Genomic DNA, 23,935 nt, shown 5'->3' with positions numbered 1-23,935 from the left:
ATAAATATAAAGTATAATATAATAAATATATGTATAAAGGTATTTTTACTATAATAAATAAAAATAAAAACAAATTAAAATTGTTTAAATTGATGTATATGATAAAATATCTATAAATATAAAATATTGTATAATACAGTTTATTATATACCTAAAATATATCAAAATAATACAATAAAACCTTTGTAAATTCCATTCAACGCACCCGCCAGCTGCAAGGAGAGTAATATAAAAAATACACAACATAACATAATAATAGCAAATTAGCAATACACACAATTACATATACATCCTGCAATTTTGTTTACTTATAGTTTTCTATGGGCTTGGAATTATAATATATTTTAAACAATAGAGTGAGACAAAGAAAAACAATAAAAAAAAAAAGTTACAAAACTAGGTATGCCAATTGTCAGTTACCATTCTACATTTACATATTAAGATAATAAAGTCATGACATAAACAAACTACCGGCAGTCGTCGCGTAGCCACGTATAATATCTGACGTGCAGTAGTTCATTAATTAATAGTAAAAATAAATGTAAACAAATATGGAAAAAACGTAACAAAAATAGTAAATCAACGAAGTAAATAAGTGTCTTACTATTAAAATAACAAGAAAGTATATAAAAGTAAAAATAATTTAAGGAAATAAGTAATTAAAACAAGAAATAAAAGTTATCGTACAAATAGACAAGACACAATAACATAGTACCTATACGAAGTGAATCATTTCTTTATCACCCGCTTCGAACGCGATGCAGCTGTCTTGCACTCAGTTGTTATTGGACCGGCAGCGATGTTTTGGACGGGAGACTTCAGCGCTTCAGAGGGAACGGACCCGGGAATTTCGTCGAGATCTGCTAAACATTCAGCCCGATATCGCTTCCCGTCCGAGGTGATCACGAATATGATCCCGTCGCGCGTCCAGCACCTGTTAACACCAAAACGCTCTCTTGCCGCCAGGAACGCAGTGTGCCGTGTCTTCGTCAGGAACTCCGACTGAGTGAAGCTAGTTCCCCTTAGCTTGGTTTTGGCAAACCAAACCCTGTCGCGCACTGCTGCGTCACGAAACTTAACGGCAATGGGACGAGGCTTGTTGCCAGATGACCGACCAAGACGATATGACGATTTGATGCTGGCACTGGAGAAATTCGCCAAGTTTAAGTTTTCGGCGACAATACTGGTGACGCGCGCCGACACATCCTCGGACTTCTCCTCCGGTACACCGTGAAATAAAAGTGTCTTACGACGTGTTTTCATTTCCTGACGGTCGATAATCCTAGTCAGAAATTCGACTTGTCGTTGCAGTGTAGTTAAAGCTGAAAAAATGAATTTCTTGAAGGAACTGAAATCAGCAGCCAACGAACTGGTAGTTACTGGTGAAGAATTTTTATGTAAATCCTGCTGGAATTCGTTCATCCTTGTATTAAATAATTCTGTCATCGTTGCTAATGTGTCCTTAATTGAGTCCATATTGTCGTTAGGTACTTGTAGAATGTAATAACTTCTTTGTAGTGAAAAAATTTTTTTGAAGGAGATTGTTGCTGGTGGGCGGTATTATTTAAATATATAATTTATTCATAAATTGAGTTTTATTTACAAATACAATAATTTTAAATAAAAAAAAAACTTTAAGAGAACTTTTTTGCTGTCTGAGTATTCTGTGATTTATCTAAAGCATTTGATTGTGTGAAGCACGAGACGCTTCTTTATAAGCTCAAATATTAGGGGGTTAAAGGTGCCCTACCTTACATAATTTCATATTTAACATATTTTTAAGAGTCCTCCTAGGTAAAATTAAATGAAAAATATTAGACTACTTAAAACTCGATTTACGATTATATAACGTAGTTATAGTTATTGTTATTTGGAGCCGGTGTCAGCCACGGGCACATGCCTCAACAATCCAAAGAAAGAACCGATACGAGCCTCTTGATTGACTCAGTATAATATCGTATAAAAGGTAATTTGTAAGAAAAATATTTCTAAAAGTATTCTCGTATTGTTTTTTGACAGATATAGTATAGGGTTGGCTGACACCGACTCCAAATATAGCAATAATTATAACTACATTATATAATCGTAAATCGACTTTTAAGTAGTCTAATATTTTTCATTTCATTTTACCTAGGAGGACTCTTAAAAATATGTTAAATATGAAATTATTTTTATTACTTTTTAGTGCATTTTTATTTGTTTTAAAACAGTGTTTTGTTTGAAGTCGGTTTTTCTTTTTGTTAAAATTTTATTTATTTTTTGATTTTAAGTGAAGCTGATGCAGACTAACATTTTTTTCTTAATATGGATAGATTAAGCGTGTCGTTTATATAAATCAGAAACGACTTCAGGGACAGTTTCAAAATAAACTTTCTTTCATGCGGCATAAACTACAAGGTACCACCCTCGAAAGAGCTGTAATCGACCTCAGTAAAAAACTTTGCAAAAGAGCTATTTATTATATGTCGTACATCATATGACATCACATCATATACAAAAAATTTGATTAAAGACAGTAAGAAATTCTGACCCAAATCGCACCCTAACTGTAAGCCGTTAAGGAGTTCCGTCAATACATAGTATAAAACAAAGTCGCTTTTTCTGTCCCTATATCTTTAAAACTACGCAACGGATTTTGATGCGGTTTTTTTTAACGGATAGTGTAATTCAAGGGGAAAGTATGTTAACATAATACATGAACAATATAGTAAAGAAACACTGACAATTTTAGAAGTTTGAAATGTGATGTCGTAAATAAACAAATTCTTTAGTATATCAGTATTGCACCCGTGAGAAGTCGGGGCGGATCGCTAGTTGATTATAATATTCGACTATGATAATTACATAAACATAACCACATTACGGAAGGTGACTCAAATATCCAAATAACCTATACATAAAAGATTCGACCGAGTATCGCTAACGTGCTCCTCAGAATTGTTCCGTTCCCTTCCGTTCCGTTACTTTGTCGTGGATCCTGTGCTCAGAACCTTACCAAACTTTCACCAAACTACCCTTGAAGTATATATTTTATAATAAAAAAAGAATTATCAAAATTGGTTAACGTGATTTTCAGTTATTCACCTATGTGTCGCGCATATACATAATGCAAATTTAAGACTTATGCCGTTTTCATACGGATACCATCATCGGAAAAAAATAAAATTAAAATGGGGCCCCACGGGAAGCACTACCTTTCAAACAAAAAAAAAATATCAAAATCGGTCCACCCAGTGAAAAGTTATGAGGTATCAAACATAAAAAAAAAAAAAAAAAATACAGACGAATCGATAACCTCCTCCTTTTTGAAATCGGTTGAAAAGAGAGCAATTCGGTTTATTTATAATCTTGGAGCTAGAGACTCTCATCGGGATGTTTTTAACAGAGTAGGAATACTCACTGTTGCCTCGCAATATATTTATAACAATATCATGTATATTCACAGTAACATTGATCATGTATGTATATGCACTAGAAGTAAGGATAAGCTTATAACACCAAGTTTCCGACTCCGCAAAGTCAATAAAACTTTTTTGGGGTAAGGTATCCATTTGTATAATAAAATTCCGCGGACATTTTTAACTTTGCCGTCTCGTAAATTCAAATCGTTTATAAAAAATACATTGGTTAAAAAGGCGTATCATTCGATACAAGATTTTGTAGATGATAAAAAAGCGTGGAATTAATACCTGTTGACTTCCAGGCAGGATATATTAATTTAATAATTGTATTAACTTAAAAATTAACTAACATGACTGTATTTGTTTTAATGTTGAAAAAGAGTAATTACTGAGTTTCTTGCCGGTTCTTCTCGGTAGAATCTACTTTCCAAACCGATGGTAGCTTCACTTAATTGTTAAATGACGATTCAAAAGTGCTTGTAAAAGCCCACTTGAATAAAGTATATTTTGATTTTTGAATGCCTACCAATGGATTAAAAGTTACCTAAGCAACAGATTACAATGTACTGAAGTGTCAAAAACTGTTAATTGTGCAAAAATTACGCGCAAATCAAAATTTAGAACAATTATGTGTGGTGTTCCACAAGGCAGTATTTTGGGTCCTTTCCTGTTTCTTACGTATATAAACGATCTTCCTAAAAATATTAATCAACCATGTATCTTATTCGCCGACGATACAAGTATTCTCGTAAAATATATAAAGAATTACAATTATGAACTATTGATTAACGAAGCCCTCAATGAAGTGATGAAGTGGCTCGATGTGAATTTATTAAAAGTAAGTCTTAATAAATAAAATTTTAACAAAAAGAATAACCGACTTCAAACAAAACACTATTTTAAATCAAATGAATATGCACTAAAAAGTAATAAAAAGAATTGCGTATTCAAAATATTTATCAAACGAAAGAAGCGATACGAGCCCCTTGAGCGGGCTGTTGGGGCAAAGGCACCGTGGCTGACACCGTACTCCAAATATAACAATAACTATAACTACGTTATATAATCGTAAATCGACTTTTAAGTAGTCTAATATTTTTCATTTCATTTTACTCAGGAGGACTCCAAAAAATATTTTGAATACGTGTGGACACCTAATGCTGGTTTTCAATGGTACCCTTTTTTTGATACCTACTGACGGGCGGTGACCCAATTGAAATACAAATACTAAAATTTAAAATAAAAACAATAGACATTACATATATAATTTATTTATAAGATAAATTACATACATTAAATAATAATTTATTCATTCGATAAAACTACTTATATTTATATTTTGTATAAAGCAAAACCAGTTATGGAGAAATAGGATCACTGGGAAAGTTATTACAATGCCACGTGCGCCGCGCGTCGGTGGTCGCGTGACGCGTGCATGTTACTTGTTTATAGTGAATTCAGTGGACACAAAAAAGAACAGTACTTAGTGGACGTAAAAGTTTAACATATAAATATATTACATATAATAATAGTGTATGTGAGCGCATATTAAAAATAACTAATGAAATACTTTGATTTCTAGACTACCGAACGATAAAATCAAATAATAAAACCTCGTTATTAGCGGCAGTTTTCTCAGCGTAACTAACGTATAGTAGATGGAACAACACGATGCAAGCAGCGGAGCCATACCATTAAGGTAAGATGATATATAATTAATATTTATATACTTAGGTTAAGAAAATTAGATCTTAATGTATGTTATATTTAGTACTATATTGATATATAATCGAAGATCTATTTGTATATTAAAAAAAATACAAGTAAAAATAAATTAAAAAAATTAAAATTACAAGGTAATTAAGCCGATGTCACGCCATAGTTATGTTACTCGAGAAAGAAGCCCATTTTTTTAAGTATATGTATATGTAATACTTATACATACTCAATATAAACATATATACATAAAAACACATACAACCATATATGTATATAATTATACATATACATAAATACGAATGAGCAGAGATGGCCCAGTGGTTAGAACGCGTGCATCTTAACCGATGATTGCGGGTTCAAACCCAGGCAAGCACCGCTGATTCATGTGCTTAATTTGTCTTTATAATTCATCTCGTGCTCAGCGGTGAAGGAAAACATCGTGAGGAAACCTGCATGTGACAAATTTCATACAAATTCTGCCACATGTGTATTCCACCAACCCGCATTGGAACAGCGTGGTGGAATATGTTCCAAACCTTTTCCTTAAAGGGAGAGGAGGCCTTTAGCCCAGCAGTGGGAATTTACAGGCTGTTACTTTACTTTATAAATACGAATATATATTTATTATTCCAATTCTAACTGTAGATTAAATAAATATTTTTTGTATTTAATATTAAATGTTTTTACGGTCTTTAGGATCCGAAGCGGAGGGGGGATGTTGTTCCAACACTTCGTTGCTGCGTACCGAAAACTGCCGCGGAATGCTGCTGTGCGGTGTGACGGCACATTCAGCATATAAGATGAAGCTCTCGTTTGGTAACTTCTATTACTTTCATTGGCCCAACTCAGTTTATTGTATAGATATATAGGCGTTTTATTTTTAATTACGCCAAACAACAAGGTTGCAAAGTGCAGTTGCCTACGGTATTCCATTCTCGCTATTCGGGCGTTGTTGAGGTAAGGGGAAACATGTGCGCGAGGCGGTATTTTGAAGCAGTACCTTATACATGCATTTTGTACCCGCTGTATAAGATTTTTTGTGCCTGTGAGTAATCTAGGCCCGATGACAGCATCATTAAACTTCGAAAGCACTAAAGTGTCGCATAATTTTATACGCATATCTTTACTTAGCACGTCCCGGATCTGATATAAGACTTTTAGCATGAAAAGCAATTGCGAGCTATATTTATAGTATGCTTTTCGAATGTTAATCGCTCGTCGATCAACAAGCCTAAACTTCGTGCTTCCGTGACTCGGTCTATTCTTTCTCCTTTGATATGCAAGAATGGATTTAGGTCATTAATTAAATTCACATGTTTTTTTGTTCCTAAAATTATATATTTGGTTTTGCTCGGATTTAAAATGAGATTATGACAATCTGACCATTCTGAAATACGTTTAAGATCATCATTTAAATTTCGTATTGCCATATTTGCTTCTGAATTTTTGTAAGATAAGTATATTTGTATATCATCAGCATAAATATGATAATTACAATGTTTTATGTTTTCAACTATATCCGCACAGTAAAGCGCAAAGATAATAGGCCCTAATATTGATCCTTGGGGGACGCCTCTGTGAACGGAACAACAATCAGAAAGAGCCCTCGACCCATCCTCATTTATTACTTCTACAATTTGTTTACGATTTCCTAAATAATTAGAAAACCATTGAATTGCGTCAGAGCTGAACCCGTAATATCTCAGTTTTGCTAAAAATAACGTCCTATTTATTGTTTCAAAGGCACGCGAGAAATCTAACAAAACAAGAATCGTACCCTCACCCCTATCCTGTGCACATAACACATTGTCAATCACATCCAATAACGCGGTAGTAGTGCTGTGATGTTTTCGAAACCCGGACTGTCTTGTGGGTAAGATATTGTGAGCCTCTAAGAATCCTGTTAACTGGTTACACACAATTATCTCCAATATCTTGGAAATACAAGGTAATATGCTTATTGGTCGAAGATCCTTAAATTCACTAACATTGTCTTTCTTGGGTATAGGTCTCACCAGAGCCGTCTGCCACAAGGTCGGAAATGTGTTGCTTGTAATAGATTTATTTATAACTGTAGTGATATGTGCCAGTGTACTCGGTAAAGTCAGTAGGAGCATAATGTTGTCTTAAATTTTCGCGATTATTACACATTTAAATAAAACTAGTTATAACGGATTTTAATCGCGTATATTAATTATTTTGGACATCCCGACGTTCCGAGCACTTTACAGCGTTCGTGGTCACGGGTAGACTAAGGTGGCATTTGTCTATTTGAATAACAAAAGAAATTATTATTTGCAACTACCGCCAACGATTTCTCAATTGGTATCTTGAGTAACGTTCCAGTTGCACGCAGAAGGCACTGACTGTATCTTTAGGTCTTGCAGTCTGTTGGATTTGGGATTTTATGTGTGTTGTGGATCCCAGGTGTTAGAAAGTCTCCAACCATCTTCTCTATTGAAGTTCGGATGTTTTTGAATTTCAATTCATGACACGATCTATCTCTCATATAAAATTCGTCCTCCTAAAGCGAAATCGAGAATACTTCTGCAGCGTAGTTTTGGAGGAATGGACCAGAACCGGCTTTGTGACGATGCTCCTCAATTAGATTGGACTGCGGTTATAGCTGCCAAAACAATCGACCAAAAACTTGAAGTCTTCAATTTATTAATTAAGCAGCTTTATGATAAACACGCGCCCATTAAACCAATCAAAAGAAAACACCTCCCAGCGCCTTGGTTGAGTGATAATATAAAGGATCTAATTGATAAAAAAAATAAAGCTAAGTTCAAATTTAACACGTTAGCTGCCATGGACAAAATTGGAAAATTTCAAAAAATGTAACCTTGTTTTTTAGTTTGTTTCGCCTTAGGAGGGCAAAAAATAGGTAATGGCTTTATATACATGACATTACCTTGTATATAAGTCGTTATTTACAACTGGCGGTCACATGAGCCCGACATGGCCTGAATGTAATTATTATTTCATTTACGCCACGCGGGACACTCCGGCGGACACTCGATGCCCCGCCCCATTTCGTCGCGCGAGCCACGTTTGACGAACCACAGACGCTTTCTTCAAATTTTTTAGTTTACCGGTAATTGGTCTAGGTGAAGGTCATTATATCGTGTTTTGACTATTGTTTACTTAATTATTTATGCAAATAACGGTATTTGTGTATTAATAACATGCAATAATGTTTTCTGATGACTTTGTGTTACAACAAGACGATTTATTAGACACAATTTGCACTTCAAGGTGAATCAGTTTAATCAGGAACATGATTCCTCAAGTGAATGTTCGGATGACCTACTTTTGGAGACACAAAGAAAAAGAAAAAGACGTCGAATTTTGTCGGTATCAGAATCTGATGCGGAGGACTCGTTTGTAAGGCCGTCATCAGACGGGGCTACAGCTTCAAGTAATTGGTCAATCACAACAGGTAACCAACCAAGAATCATTCCTTACACAGAAGCTCCTGGTTTAAGACCATTTCAGTTAAGGTACTCGATGCATAATGCAAACCCTGAAGACTTTTATACTCTAATAGTACCTGACAGTATTTTTGAATATATTGCACATCAAACTAATCTTTTTGCTAAACAAACAATTTCAGAAGGGGGTTTAAAGCCTGGTTCTAGACTGCACATGTGAAAATCCACGGATGTTGAAGAGATTAAAAAGTTATTTGGCATTATTATATACATGGGAATGGTGAAGCTACCATCTATGGCGCTTTATTGGTCGAATGACCCGATGTTCGAACAAAAGTATGTGAAAAATGCAATGAGTCGTAATAGGTTCGAGCTGCTTCTCCGTATGCTCCATTTTGCCAACAACGAAGAGGCTAGAAGAGGTCATCGTCTATATAAGATAAGCGAACTAATAAGTAACCTCAATAAAAATTTTGAAACTCATTTCACTCCTAATGAGTCGCTATGCGTTGATGAAAGCTTAGTGCCGTTCCGTGGGCGTATTATGTTCAGGCAATACCTAAAACAAAAACGACATAAATATGGAGTAAAAGTTTTTAAGCTATGTACAATCCCTGGGTATACATATAAGCTGGAGGTTTATGCTGGCAAGCAACTGGATACTTCAAATACAACGCCAAAGAATGTTGTACTAAATCTTTGCAAAGAATTGTTTCACAAGGGTCATACTATGTACACAGATAACTGGCATACAAGTGTGGAATTAGCTGAAAAACTATTAGAAGCTGATACTCATTTGGTTGGGACGGTTCGAAAAAACAGGAAGAGAACAAAAGAGAACAAAAGAGGAAGAGGCTACCGAAAGATGTTACTCAGAAGAAGCTAAAAATAGGAGAACACATTGCCCGTGAAAATGAAAAGGGAATAACGGTAATGAAATGGCGGGATAAGAGAGAAGTGTTGTTGCTATCGACAAAGCACACAGATAATTTTCGAGTTACGATGAATAAACGAGGTGTTAAAAATAGAAAACCTAAGATAATACTGGATTACAACGAGGCTAAATCAGCCGTGGATTTGTCGGACCAAATGTCTGCTTACTCCACTCCACTTCGAAAGACAGTAAAGTGGTACCGAAAGTTAGCATTCGAATTACTTCTCAATACAGCTGTCGTAAACGCAAATAACAAACAAACGACAAATCAAAACATTTCTATAGTCCAATTTCGAAAGGCGTTAGTCCATCATTTGATGACTTCAAATAAAGAAAATCAGACCACTGCATCACGGCCGTCCCGACAAAAGCATCGACTTTTGTCCAGAGAAGGCAAGGCCAAACAGGTCCGAAGAAATTGCCTCGGATGTTACAAGAAGAATGTGGAAACTCTTGGCAGGCAAACAGCACGCAACAGAACAAAAAAGTTGTAACCTACTGCCCAAGCTGCCCCGGGGAACCGCATTTATGCCTGGATTGTTTCAACATTCAACATCGCTAAGTTAAAAATTTCATTTTGTTTTTTTTACTTTAATTCCTTTTTTATAATAAAAATTACCAATTGTCTGATAAACATTAAACTATTATTACAATAAACAAATGAGTGCAGGACTTTTTTTTTACCTGTTCAATTACCAGTGTCTGTAGTTTCCCTCTAGATGCGAGTTCCATGCCCGGCAGTGGAATATTTTGTATGCAACCTTTTCCATTTATTACACTTTCAAATAGTGAAAACCGCATCAAAATCCGTTTAATAATTTACAAAATTGGGGAAGAAACAGACAGTCGTGGAAAACAGCTTCGTTTACGCCATAGAAAGATTCAAGTAATTTAATTTTTTTACCCCATCTTTCCAAATTTTCACTTAAGTTGGGTTGCTACTCTATTTTTACTATAGTACTAGGCCGCGCGGGTCACTTCGTATGCCGAAATGTAGCGTATACGAGACCGCCGGCCCTCGGCGGTCACTTGAAGTAAGGGGTGTCGTGTCGGTCACCATTGTCCGACGCGGCCAGAATGAAACATTTACTGGCGGTCACCATCGTCCGACATGGCGACTAACGTGTTAAATTAAATAACACTGATACTTACAGAGAGAAGTACAATAAAGCGCGAAATCGCTGCAATACATCGTGTTGAGATGCTCAACGATGCCACATTTTCCAATCTGTCGAAAACGGCGACACAGCAAAAACTTGGAAATTTCTCGAATCTCTTGGAGTTGGTAAATCCTCTCATAATACTTCTATAAATATTGACATTGAACTCCTTAATCAACACTTTGCTTCTTCAACCGCACTCAATAGCGACGAAAAAAGTAACACAATTAATATTATCTCTTCTCATCCAACTCCTAACTTTCCTCCGTTTAGCTTCGCGTCTTTCTCTGACTGTGATGTTAAAAAGCACATAATGTCGATAACCTCGAATGCTGTTGGCTCAGACTGTATCAGTCGTAATCATCCTAATCCTTGACATTGTTACTCCTGTGTTAACTCATATTCTCAATTTTTCCCTTACCTGTCAAAAGTTTCCTGACGCATGGAAATATGCTCAAATCATTCCAATCCCCAAAAAAGGTAACCCCTATCAACTTCCGACTTTCGTCCTATCTCTATTCTCCCTTTCCTTTCCAAAGTACTTGAAAAACTAATTTTCCAACAATTTAACACTTTCCTCAACGAACACTCTTCTTGATCCTTACCAATCCGGTTTCCGTACAGGTCATAGTACGTCCACAGCCTTAGTTAAAGTCACAGACGACATTCGATGGGCTATGGACAATAAACAGCTCACAATTTTAGTTCTCCTAGATTTCAGTAATGCATTCAATTCAGTCGATCACGATATCTTGTTGAGTCTGTTATGTTCTTTAAACATATCTCCATCAGTGAAAGATTGGTTTCAGAGTTACCTCAGAGGTAGAAGACAACGAATTCGTATAGAAGAGACTTTCTCGTCATGGTGTGAAGTCCGCGCTGGGGTACCTCAAGGTGCCGTGTTATCTCCCTTACTTTTCTCTATCTTCATTAACTCGATTACTCATGTTATTTCTTCTCTCTATCACATGTATGCAGATGATATTCAAATATATCAACACTCAACCCTTGAGAACCTGCCTAATGCAATTGCTGCTATTAACAGAGATCTAGTGGCAATTTCTAAATGGAGCAATCAGTATGGTCTTAAAATAAATCCTACCAAGTCACAAGTCATTGTTATTGGCAGCCCAGCTATGACTGCAAGAATTGATTGGGCAAACATTCCCCAAGTTGTATACAACGGCACTAATTTATCTTACTGCTCAACAGTTAAAAACCTCGGCATACATCTTGACCGAACACTTTTCTGGTCAGAACATTTAACTGAAATTAGTAAGAAAACATTCGCGTCATTGAACTCCTTGCGACGTCTGCAAAAAGTATTACCAATTCCTAACTAATAAAACTATGTTAGCAAACTCCCTTCTACTTTCTATTCTCGATTACGCGGACGCAAGCTATCTTAATCTAACCGAGTACCAGCTTAATAAACTGAGCGATTACAAAATCTAGCTATTCGGTTTATTTTCGGTCTCCGAAAGTATGACCATGTTTCAGAATTTCGTTCAAAGCTCAAGTGGCTCCCTATACGCCGTCGCCGAAACTTGCATACTCTCTCTCTTCTGTACTGTGTGTTGTTTAATCCGACCGCTCCTTGTTATTTGAAGGAGAAATTAGAATTTCTTGGAGATCAGTCTAGTATACTATCATCACGATGCCTCATCCTAAAATTGCCTACCTATAGCAGTAAATATTATAAGCAGTCCTTCACTGTGCAGGCAATAACACTTTGGAACAACTTACCGCTAAGCATAAGACAATCCAAATCGTTACAAATATTTAAAAATTCTCGGAAAAAAATATATTTGGACACTAATAATGATGACATTTGAGATACAGTTATTTAATATCCTATTATACTTTCTATTTTATTTATTAATAATATTATATTTATTTATTTATTTTTATTACATATACTATATATATATATATCTGATTAAATGATATGTATATTATATGATTATATTATACATATCATTTAAATTTATTATATATATATGATATGATTTATTTATAAATATCTATAATCTACTTTATATTTTATTTATTAGTATTGAGTTGTATTTGGTATTATTCCATAATGTAAGGTTTTACTGCTATATTGCCGTCTTTCATGTGCATTATCCTTCTAACCCAATAGTTGTCTGGAAGAAATAGCTTATAAGCCATAAGACCGACTTTTGCTTGGCCAATTTCGTTTGTATGAAAATATATTTTATGTCTTTATATGTATATTTGGTGTGCAATAAAGAGTTAAATAAATAAATAAAATCTCCTAATAAGTACAGATTATCATGATAGGGTAAGCTACCTATAGATTCTGTCAAGGCGTCAAAGAAAGTTGTAATATTTCCTCAGGGAGGGCGGTATGCTGTGCCGAAAATTATATTTTTGCTATTTATTTTGATACTTACACTCGCTGTGGACTTCTGCAACATAAGGGGATTCAACTCCAGCTTGAATGCCGTTCACTTATACCTTGAGACGGCGAAGCTGGCCTTGCTCTTTCTTACCGAGACCCAGATATCTTCTCCTGCCGATACGTCTTTTCTCTCTTACCCCGGGTACAAATTGGAGCATACTTTTGTGCCACGAGCTGGGGTGTGCGTTTACGTCAGAGATGATATCTGCTCTCGACGCCTCGGCAGCCTTGAAGGGCAGGACCTATCAATTATCTGGCTGCGCGTAGACTGCGACGACCACCCGCGAAACTACGCGTGCCTTTATAGGTCCCATAGCGGTAATGCCGACCGACTGGTTGAGCACGTCCAATTGGCTACAGATTCGCGCTGCAGCAGACTCCATCCGCAGAGATCATTATTCTGGGCGATTTCAATGCCCATCATACAGAGTGGCTTGGATCACGCACCACTGATCATGCGGGTAGATCTGTTCTCGACTTCGCTTTGGCTTATGATTTGACACAACTGGTCACCTCGCCAACGCGAATACCAGAGTAGAGGATCACTCACCTTCCCTGTTGAACCTTCTGCTGACTTCGCATCCGGACGGCTATAAGATTGTCGTCGATCCCCCTCTGGGCTCGTCGGACCACTGTCTCGTCCGGAGTATAGTGCCAGTTACACGGTACTCACGACCTCGTTTCGCGGGCTGTCGACGCGTGTGGACTTTGCATCTTACCCATGGGGGCGGGTTTTTTTCTCGATGGATGATCCGAGCGTTGTTGCTGACTCTGTCGCCGATGTGGTGCTTCAGGGTATGGAACTTTTCATTCCATATTCTGCGGTGCCCATTGGTGGCAAGTCTCAGCCCTGGTTTGGTCGCTTCTGTAAGACGGCTTCATGCCGAAAATGGGAACGCTACCAAGACTGGGCTAACGCATCGGCGTCTCGTGATGCAAACACCAGCACATTCAGAAAGGAATATAACTCTGCCTCTAGGTCCTTCAAAAACGTGATAGCTGAGGCGAAGTCGAAGTACATTACCAGAATTGGCGAGAGACTGGTGCGCTTCCCATTAGGAACACGTGCGTTCTGGCCTCTCGCTAAGGCTGTCCTAGGGAATTTCTGTCAGCCGTCTTTTCCATCTTTGCACAGGGACGGTGAGTCATTGGCCCATACCGCGAATGAGAATGCCGATCTTTTAGGGTCTCTTTTCGCGTCGAACTCGACTCTGGATGACCAAGGAAAGTCACCACCCGCGGTGTGATACGACGATGCCGGGGGTTAAATTTCGGCAAAGTGCAGTTCGGAAAGCACTTCTTTCCTTGGACATTCACAAGTCGAGTGGACCTAATGGCATCCCTCCAATTGTACTACAGACATGTGCTCCCGAGTTGGCACCGGTCTTAACAAGTCTTTTCCGGCATTCCTTCGCATTAGGCGTCGTTTCGAATTCTGGAAGACAGCTTTGGTGCATCCGATCCCTAAAAAAGGCAACCGCTCAGACCCGTCCAATTATAGGCCTATAGCCATCACCTCCTTGCTCTCCAAGATAATGGAGTCCCTTATAAACTGCCAGCTCCTGCGGTATCTAGAGGAGAACCAGCTGATTAGCGACCGCCAGTACGGTTTCCGTCGGGGTCGGTCGGCCGGTGATCTTCTAGTTTACCTTACTCATAGATGGGCTGAAGCAGTTGAGAGCAAGGGTGAAACATTAGCAGCCAGCTTGGACATAGCGAAGGCCTTCGATTGCGTGTGGCACAAAGCGCTTCTTTCGAAGCTTCCTTCCTATGGGCTTCCCGGGAAATTATGCAATTGGATTACCAGCTTTTTGGCAGATCGGAGCATCAAGGTCGTCGTCGACGGTGCATGCTCCGACTTAAAATTCGTCAATGCTGGTGTTCCACAAGACTGCGTTCTATCACCCACTTTGTTTCTTCTGCATATCAATGATTTGTTGCAAATTGGGAACATTCATTGCTATGCAGACGACAGTACCGTTGACACCTTATACACCAGCCGCGCTAATATTTCTCGGGAAAACGTCGAAGAAAACCGGAACAAACTTGTGTCTGAAATCGAGTCTTCGTTAAACGAAGTCTCGAATTGGGGCCGGCTAAATTTAGTCAATTTCAACCCCAAAAAGACGCAAGTTTGCGCGTTAACCGCTAAAAAACACCATTTGTCGTATCTCCACGATTTGAGAACATCCCGATAGCCGCTATAGGTAGTATCGGAATACTTGGCGTTGATATTTCGAGCCTTTTTCATTTCCGCGGTCAATTGGAAGGCAAAGCCAAATTGGCTAAGGCGAGACAGTATTTCACGTCGGCCCATCGCCTAAAACTTAACAAGGCGCAAATTCGGCCTCACATGGAGTACTGCTCTCACCTCTGGGCGGGTGCTCCCCAGTATCAGCTCCTTCCATTTCCATCCATCAGCCTATTTCCGTCCACTGCTGGACATAGGCCTCTTCCATTGCACGCCACTGAGATCGTTCTTGGGCTACTCGCATCCAGCTCCTGCCAGCCGTCTTGCGTAAGTCGTCACACCACCGTGCCCGAGGACGTCCTACACTACGTTTGCCAAGATGCGGTCTCCACTCTAGAACACGTTTCCCCCAACGATTATCGGTTCTGCGACAAATATGGCCAGCCCACTGCCACTTCAGCTTACTAATCCGGTGGGCTATGTCGATGACTTTGGTTCTCTGGCGGATCGCCTCATTTCTGATGCGATCCCGCAGAGAAACGCCGAGCATAGCCCTTTTCATAGCACGCTGAGCGACTTTAAACTGGTGGAACAGCCTTGCCGTGAGTGTCCACGTTTCGGCTCCGTATGTCATGACGGGTAGGATGCACTGGTTGATGATGGGATCGACGATGTAAAGATTCGACGTAATTTTCCAAACGCTGCCTAACCCAGCTGAATTCTTCTATTCACCTCGTCCTCAAGGTTGTTTCTACCAAATCGCAAAGTCTGCCCAAGGTAGACATATTTTTGAACAACTTCGAGAACGGTATCGTGTATCGCAATCGGTTCCGGTAGAACATATTCATTGACATGACCTTGGTTTTATCCAAGTTCATCCGTAGGCCGATATGCATAGAAGAATCAGCCAGCTCGTTCAGCATTTGTTGTAGGTCCTGCAGCGTTTCCATTTGACCGCTTCCAATGTAGAGCGGCTCGAGTTATCGACGATCAAGCCTTTTCCGATCTTCTTGATCGTTTGGCTTTGCGTAGGGTGTTGGATCACTCTGCATCTTCTACCGAATTTTTCACGGGGAATGTTCCGAAGAATTGTTCGGATTAATCCCGGCTGCTGAACTTAGACATTTTCTGCCTCGCACAACCACTTTGTGGAACCAGCTTTCGCCGGCGGTTTTTCCGAACCGATACGACATGGGAACCTTCAAGAATAGAGTCTACTCCTTTCTCAAAGGCCGGCAACGCACCTACAAGCCCTCTGGTGTTGCAGATGTTCATGGGCGGTGGTAGTCACTTTCCATCAGGTGAGCCTCCTGCTCGTTTGCCACCTATTCCATAAAAATAAAAAAAACTCGTGACGGGATTGCCGTCAGTGACGCCTGATGTGTCGGTGCCGCGTCGTACCCGCGCCCCCTTTATGATATCGTCGCGCAGAGACCGCCGCGCCGCGCCAATCGCACGATCACTGGTCGCGGACGCTGACGCTCCTCACTCGACACTAGTGCGCGATGCGGGCCGGCTCGCTCCGCGCTCACAATGTCACAGGATTCAAGAGCCATGCCTAATTTCTTAGTGACCGCTAGAGTCAGATGGACAGCGTTCCCACCACTCCGTTCCGGCAAACCCGTTATTTGTATGTCATTTAATAGCGACTATTGTTCACGGTCGTTGATGTCTGATTTAATTGCGCAATGACATCATTTAAATTTTGATCGACAGACCCCGAGATTTTGTCTTCCAAAGAAGTCAAAAGCTCCTCTACGTTGTCGACCATCGACTATGCGAGATTTGGGAGTTATTCATGACTCTAAACTTTTATTTAGTGAGCATATCAATTCCCTATTCACTAAAGCTTATAAGGCTTTAGGATTCATTATTCGCATGTCCAAACCTTTCCACCATATGAAATTAATAAAAATCCTATATTGCACATACGTTCGGACCCACCTAGAGTATGCCTCACAGGTATACTCTAGGTGGAACCCACGTTACCATGATTACGTAAATAGACTGGAGTCGATTCAGAAAAAAATTGTGAATTTTATTAGATTTAAATTTCGCCTACCTATTGAAACATATGAACAAACGTGTAAACGGATTCATCTGCTCCCACTAAATGTCCGTCGAAGAACTGCTGACATAACCTTCCTTGTAAATATATTAAATAGTCGCATTGACTGCACAGATCTCCTGGGAAAGCTTAATTTGATAACACCTAAAACCATAAATCGACGTCGTCAGCCTCTAATTTATGTCCCAACCGCTAAGACCAATTATAGGCAGAATTCTTTTCTGGTCTGCTAATCTAGTCTTAATGAGCTTATCGAATTTTGTGAAGATTTTGATGTTTTCTCCAGAAAGCATAATGATGTTAAGCGATACATGACAGAAATGTTTGCAAAGACATAGTTTTTTTTTTATTTTTATGTTTAACTTTTTTTTTCTCTTTTTTAATTATTTAGTCTCATTGGCGGTTTTTTTTTTAATGATACTTAGTTTTATGTGTATTGTTGTTATTATTTTTCCATTCTCAATCTCTTTAATGCTATATGTGAGAATTGTTATTGGCCTAATAGTTATTTATAATTTGTTATTTTGTTTATCAACGGCTGTATGTTCTCCAATTAAATAAATAAAATAAAATCAGAATCCAGATAGTAAGTTCTCGCCAAAAAAATATTGGACTCCAAATTTGTCAAAATCCGTTGCCGAACGCAGATTAGCATTAAGCGTGTTCCGTCGTAATCCTATCCCCCAAAATTTTTCTTAAAGAAAATCTTAAAGAAAAAATAGCTCAGTCACAGCGATTAATGCGTCAAGCAAAAAATGTCGACTTTAAAGGTTTTTGTACTTCGATAGACCAAGTTAGTACGTCAGTCGAAAAGTGGGATAAAATGAGGTGGTTTAAAGGATTCAAATCTCCTAAGCATCTCATTGACAAAGAGAGAGCGACATTAGATTTAAATAGTATAACACCAGATTACCTACCTTTGCGACCCACATTTACTTCAGATAATCCCGACTTAGAACTTGAATTTACTCTTTCAGAATTATTACAATGTATACGATCAAAAGACAACTCTCCTGGCCTGGACAATATTTCATATTCAATGATTAAGCATATTCCTTTTAATGGCAAAATTATTCTGTTGCGTTTATACAACTTGTTTTTTACGCATGAATTTGCTCCGAGACAGTGGAGGGATATCAATATCGTTGCTATTCCTAAACCAGGAAGAGATCCTCATTCCCTGTCATCTTTGAGACCAATTTCGATGATGTTCTGCATATGCAAAATTTTTCATATGATAAAAATTAGATTAGAATGGTTGTTCGAACATAATAATTTGTTTTCTCAAGATACAGTGGGCTTTAGAAAAGGAAAATCTGCTTTAGATAGTTTAGTTACGATAGTCTCCAGGATACAAATCGGTTTTTCTAATAAAATTCCAACGGTTGGCTGTTTTATTGACAACGATAACGCGTATAATAATGTAGAAATTGCGGCCTTACTGTCTATTTTGGATAAATTTTCTTCTGGGTCTTTTTTTTGTCTAAAGTGTGTGCATATTTATGGTCATATTTAAGTGAAAGATATTTAAAAATAACTGGAGATAATTTCTGTATTTGTCGTTCTACTAGTAAGGGCTTAGCTCAAGGAGATCCATTGTTTCCGTTATTATTTAACATCATTACTATACATATTTGTAAAATTATAAACAATGTATATGTATCTCGATACGCTGATGATTTTGCGATTTACGTAACAAATCAAATTTCGGAGAGTGTTAGACACCTACAAACGGCATTAACCTATTTAAGTAAAACCTTTTTAGATATTGGATTAGAAATTTCTCCCAGGAAAAGTAAAGTTTGCATTTTTAAACGAAATTTTAGAAGAAATACAGTCATATTGAACATTTTTGGCGTATTATTGGAGGTTGTTGAAAACGTAAAATATTTAGGGGTCTGGCTAGATAAGTCACTGAGATGGGCTGTGCACATTAATAGTGTAGTAGAAAAAAACACAAAAGCTTATTAATTTATTCTAAAATCAAACCTCAAAATCAAAGTATACTTTATTCAAGTGGGCTTATACAAGCACTTTTGAATCATTTAACAATTAATACGCCTTTTTTACCAATGTATTTTTTTTATAAACGATTTGAATTTACGAGACGGCAAAGTTAAAAATGTCTGCGGAATTTTATTATAGAAATGGATACCTTGCCCCAAGAAAGATTTTTTGACTTTGCGGAGTCGGAAACTTGGCGTTATAAGCTTATCCTTACTTCTAGTGCATATACAATGATTATCACTGATTTTATCAAAGTGATCAATGTTACTGTGAATATACATGATATTGTTGTAAATATATTGCGACGCAACAGTGAGTATTCCTACTCTGTTAAAAACATCCCGAAGAGAGTCTCTAGCTCCAAGATTATAAATAAACCGAATTGCTCTCTTTTGTAAAATAAAAACAGATTCAATGTCTGCAGCGTTACCCCAAAGTAATATGCCATATGACATAATACTGTGAAAATAACCAAAATAAACTAAACGAGCGGTATCAATATCAGTTAGTTGTCTAACTTTTCTAACCGCGTATGCTGCGGAGCTGAGTCTCCCTGTTAGGGACGACAAATGGGGACTCCACTGAAGTCTAGAATCCAATTCTATTCCCAAGAACACCGTAGTATCGGCTACATCAAGCGGGCCACCGCTTAAAGACATATTATAATTTTGCTTTCTAATATTGGGTAGGGTTAAAACTACACATTTTGTTTTTTGAGCGTTGAAAACCAAATTATTTACTTTAAACCAATCGTGTATCTGTGATAACCATTCACATCGTCATAGTCAGTTTTTTTCCTGTCAACCTTAAAAATCAGTGAAGTATCGTCAGCAAACAATAATATATCACAAATACCTTTAACAAAGAAAGGAAGGTCATTTATATATACTAGAAATAGAAAGGGACCCAAAATTGAACCTTGTGGAACACCCATCTTTAGCGTAGATCCAGTAGACTTTATTCCATTAATGAAAACTTGCTAGATTCTTTGACTTAAGTATGAACCAATGAGATCAAGAGCCCTACCTTTAACGCCGTAATATTTGAGCTTATAAAGAAGCGTCTCGCGCTCTACACAATCAAATGCTTTAGATAAATCACAGAATACTCCAATAGCATTCTGTGATTTCTCCCAAGCATAGTAAATATGCTAAAGAAGCGCAATTCCCGCATCAGTTGTTGATCGACCTCTTGCAAAACCAAATTGCTCACTATGAAAAATGGTATTTGTACCAAAATGGATAAGAAGTTGATTTAAAATATTTTTTTCGAAAATTTTACTTAAAGATGGGAGTATTGAAATAGGCCTGTAATTACTGGGATCGCTCCTTTTTCCATTCTTAAAAAGTGGTAAGACTTTACTACATTTTAACAAGTTAGGAAAAGAACCCGTATCAAAACTCTTGTTAAAAATTACTGCTATATACGGAGCAATATCGTGTATGATGTTATTTATGAATTTTACCAAAATGCCCCATATGGCGTTAGTTTTTGTAATATTTAGTGTTTTAAATACTTTTATAACATCTATTGCAGAAACTGTTTCAAAAGAAAAACCAATAACGCAATTATAAACATTTTTATTTAATAAGCTGCATCTAATGAAGATGATTTCAAAATTTAGCTGGCTTAAATTGGGGAATTCACCCCAAACACCTTAGACGTTTGTATATAAGTATAATTAGAAGCAGGATGGATTTTGATGACAGTGCTGCTAAAACTTATCTCATTAAACTAGATCGTGTTCAAAATATGGCAATGCGATTAATTGGTGGATTTGTTAAGAGCACCGCCATTAATGTGATAGAAAGCGAGCTTTGTTTGGTACTGTTGCATATACGTAGAGTGTATTTAGGAAGCAAATTTTTATTTAAAAGTACAGCATTAAGTCAAAGTCCAGTGTACACTAATATTGTAAAACTTAATGCAAATTGTCAAAATTATTATTGGAGATCTAAAAAATTACCGTTATTAATATATATACATTCTGCAAGTAAGCCTGAAATGTATAATTTAGATACGTGGGTCAATCACATAGATTTAGATTCGGTAATTATACATACATGATATACCTGTAATAGTTAAGTCAAAGAAAAAGTGCAATACTAAAGATATCAAATTAATTTGAAGTCAATTTATTAATGATAAATATGATAACTACCATAACATTTTTACGGACGCATCTAAAAAAAAGAAGGAATAGCGTTTTTCGATCCTCAAATCGGAAGTTCCATTAAATTAAAGTTAAGCCTCAATATTCCTATCACGTCTGCTGAACTTATTGCTATAGCCGAATGTCTTTCGTATATTAAGTCTCTCGGAGGAAAAAACTTCGTAATTTCAAGTGATTCGAAGAGCGCACTCCAATACATAAAAAGGTGCTCCTGGGGTTATAATGGAGTTTCAATAGCCTTTGTTATTTTAAACATTTTAAAGGAATTTCACAAAGTAAATATTAATGTAAAACTGCAGTGGATCCCAGCTCATATTGGAATTACTGGCAATGAAATCTTTGACAAACTAGCAAAAGAAGCTATTGTTGATGGTTGCGTTATAAATTATTTACCAAGTTGCTCCGAAAATTTATATCTAGCCAAACAATACTTTTTCAATGTTTGGTCAGAATATTTTAACGAAAGGTCGCGAACCAAAGGTATCTGGTATAGAACAGCCCAACCATGTCTATTCTATTGCAGAAACCTTGGTTTGACAATTACAATATGAGCAGGAGTGACGTAATAACTTCATTAAGGCTTCGATCCGGACACATCCCTCTGAATAGTTTTGCTTTCCTCATGAAGAAGGTTCCATCTCCTAACTGTATCGAGTGCGGAACTATAGAAGGTGTATATCACATATTGTTGGAATGTGTACGGAACGAAGCAGAGAGGAAGCAAATTGAAGCTGCTTTACCATATTGTTTTGATTTTGCATCTTGTAACAGTATCTTGGCCTCACCAAATTCAGTTGAAGCTAAGATGCTATACAGTATGGTTCAAAAAGGTTGTAAACGTAAAATGTATTTTTTTGTAATAGCTACTATGGGGTGGCATATTCTACTTTATAGAATAAACCCTCTAAATAAAATAAACAGATTAAAAAAAAATGAGTTTACTTTCGCTTGGCCTTTATTATTATCATCGCAGCTGCCGAATTTATTTAAACTATTTAGACATAGTTTTTGGATTAGTGAGTGGTACGGAATTATACCATCATACCACTTCATTGTGTGTGACCCCCCAGTGACCCCGACGTGATTTCAAGCATTGCAAGATGGCCCAAGGTGGTGAAACGAAGGACGTCTTCATGAAGTTGTATCGAGTTGGAGTAAGGACACCAAATTCAACCCTGATGACCCTACCCTATGGTTCGCGCAGCTAGAGGGACAATTTCTGCTGTCTAATATTAATACTGACACGACGAAGTTCTATTTCGTTATGTCGCAATTGGAACCTCAGCACACCGCGGAAGTTAGAGATCTCATAGTATCTCCACCAACATCAGGGAAGTACGAGAAGTTAAAGGCCGAATTAATCAAGCGTCTGTCTGCATCACAAGAGCGAAAGATAAAGCAGCTTATCATGCACGAAGAACTTGGCGACCGGAAGCCATCGCAATTTCTTCGTCATCTGCAGCATTTAGCCGGCCCTACTGTACCAGACGATTTTATTAGAACGATATGGTCGAGTAGACTTCCACACAACCTGCAAACAATAGTCGCATCGCAAGCTGCTATGGGATTAGACGACTTAGCGGAATTAGCCGATCGTATTCACGATATCGTTCCAAACGGGCAAGTAGCTAGTACGAGTAACTCGCCTCCAGTTACTAAAGAGTTTCAAAGTTCATCAACCGAAGTACTGACTCGAACTGTAGCTGAACTGGGCCGCAAGCTGGAAGCAATGAACGTGGAGCTCCGTAGTCGCCGACGTATACAGCACAGAAACCCTAGAAAAAGGTCACAGCATCGTTCAAGATCCCGTTCTCGGCCAAATGGTCACCCGCATTGTTGGTATCATTACCGATTTGGTGAACGCGCTACGAAATGCTCTCAGCCGTGCTCCTTCAATAAGAAGCCGTTAAACTACCAGGGCAGCCGTTAGTGGCGGAACATAACTGCCTTGCTAGCCGCCTGTTCATTACGGATCGCAAGACAAAGGTGCAATACCTGATAGATACGGATTCAGACCTGTGCGTGTTTCCTATGTCCGCTGTTCAAGAGCGACGTATCAAAACAACATATGAGTTGTTCACAGCCAATGGAACCATTATAGCTACATATAGGTAAGGTAAGGTAACAGCCTGTACATTTCCCACTGCTGAGATAAGGCCTCCTCTTCCAGTGTGGAGAGGGTTTGGAATATATTTCACCGCGCTGTTCCAATGCGGGTTGGCGGAATGCACATGTGGCAGAATTTCGATGAAATCACATGAATCAGCGGTGCTTCCCTGGGTTTGAACCCGCAATTTCAGGAATGCAAAGCCAATTAGGTCACGTGAATTTAGTATCCCACTTCTGATCTTAGGGACCAGTAGTGGAATTTAAATAAAAAAAAACAAATCACAATCATTTATTTAAAAGAATTTTAACAAAAA

General features: G+C 37.8%; 2 protein-coding genes across 2 annotated transcripts; one reads left to right on the top strand and one right to left on the bottom strand.

The window, feature by feature from the left end:
* Window positions 1–729: 729 nt before the first annotated feature.
* LOC124542580 lies at window positions 730–1,476 on the bottom strand. The gene has a single exon (XM_047120515.1). The coding sequence runs from the start codon at window positions 1,474–1,476 to the stop codon at window positions 730–732; it is 747 nt and encodes a 248-aa protein (XP_046976471.1).
* A 21,300-nt stretch (window positions 1,477–22,776) lies between these two features.
* On the top strand, window positions 22,777–23,627 carry LOC124542578. The gene is made up of 2 exons (XM_047120514.1): window positions 22,777–23,269; window positions 23,431–23,627. Exons 1-2 carry the CDS (start codon window positions 22,777–22,779, stop codon window positions 23,625–23,627), a joined length of 690 nt encoding a protein of 229 aa, XP_046976470.1.
* Window positions 23,628–23,935: the final 308 nt, after the last annotated feature.

This window comes from Vanessa cardui, chromosome W (genome assembly GCF_905220365.1).
Source record: "Vanessa cardui chromosome W, ilVanCard2.1, whole genome shotgun sequence".
In the NCBI taxonomy this organism is placed as follows: Eukaryota; Metazoa; Arthropoda; class Insecta; order Lepidoptera; family Nymphalidae; genus Vanessa; species Vanessa cardui.
Note: the sequence above shows the minus strand (reverse complement) of the source record. Positions and strands in the feature narration are given on the sequence as shown.

Bases quoted from the DNA above. Each gene is read 5' to 3' on its own strand.
- LOC124542580 (XM_047120515.1), bottom strand. From the start codon at position 1,476: ATGGACTCAATTAAGGACACATTAGCAACGATGACAGAATTATTTAAT.
- LOC124542578 (XM_047120514.1), top strand. From the start codon at position 22,777: ATGTCGCAATTGGAACCTCAGCACACCGCGGAAGTTAGAGATCTCATA. The intron at 23,270-23,430 runs GTATACAGCACA...TTAAACTACCAG, and splicing joins GGAGCTCCGTAGTCGCCGAC to GGCAGCCGTTAGTGGCGGAA.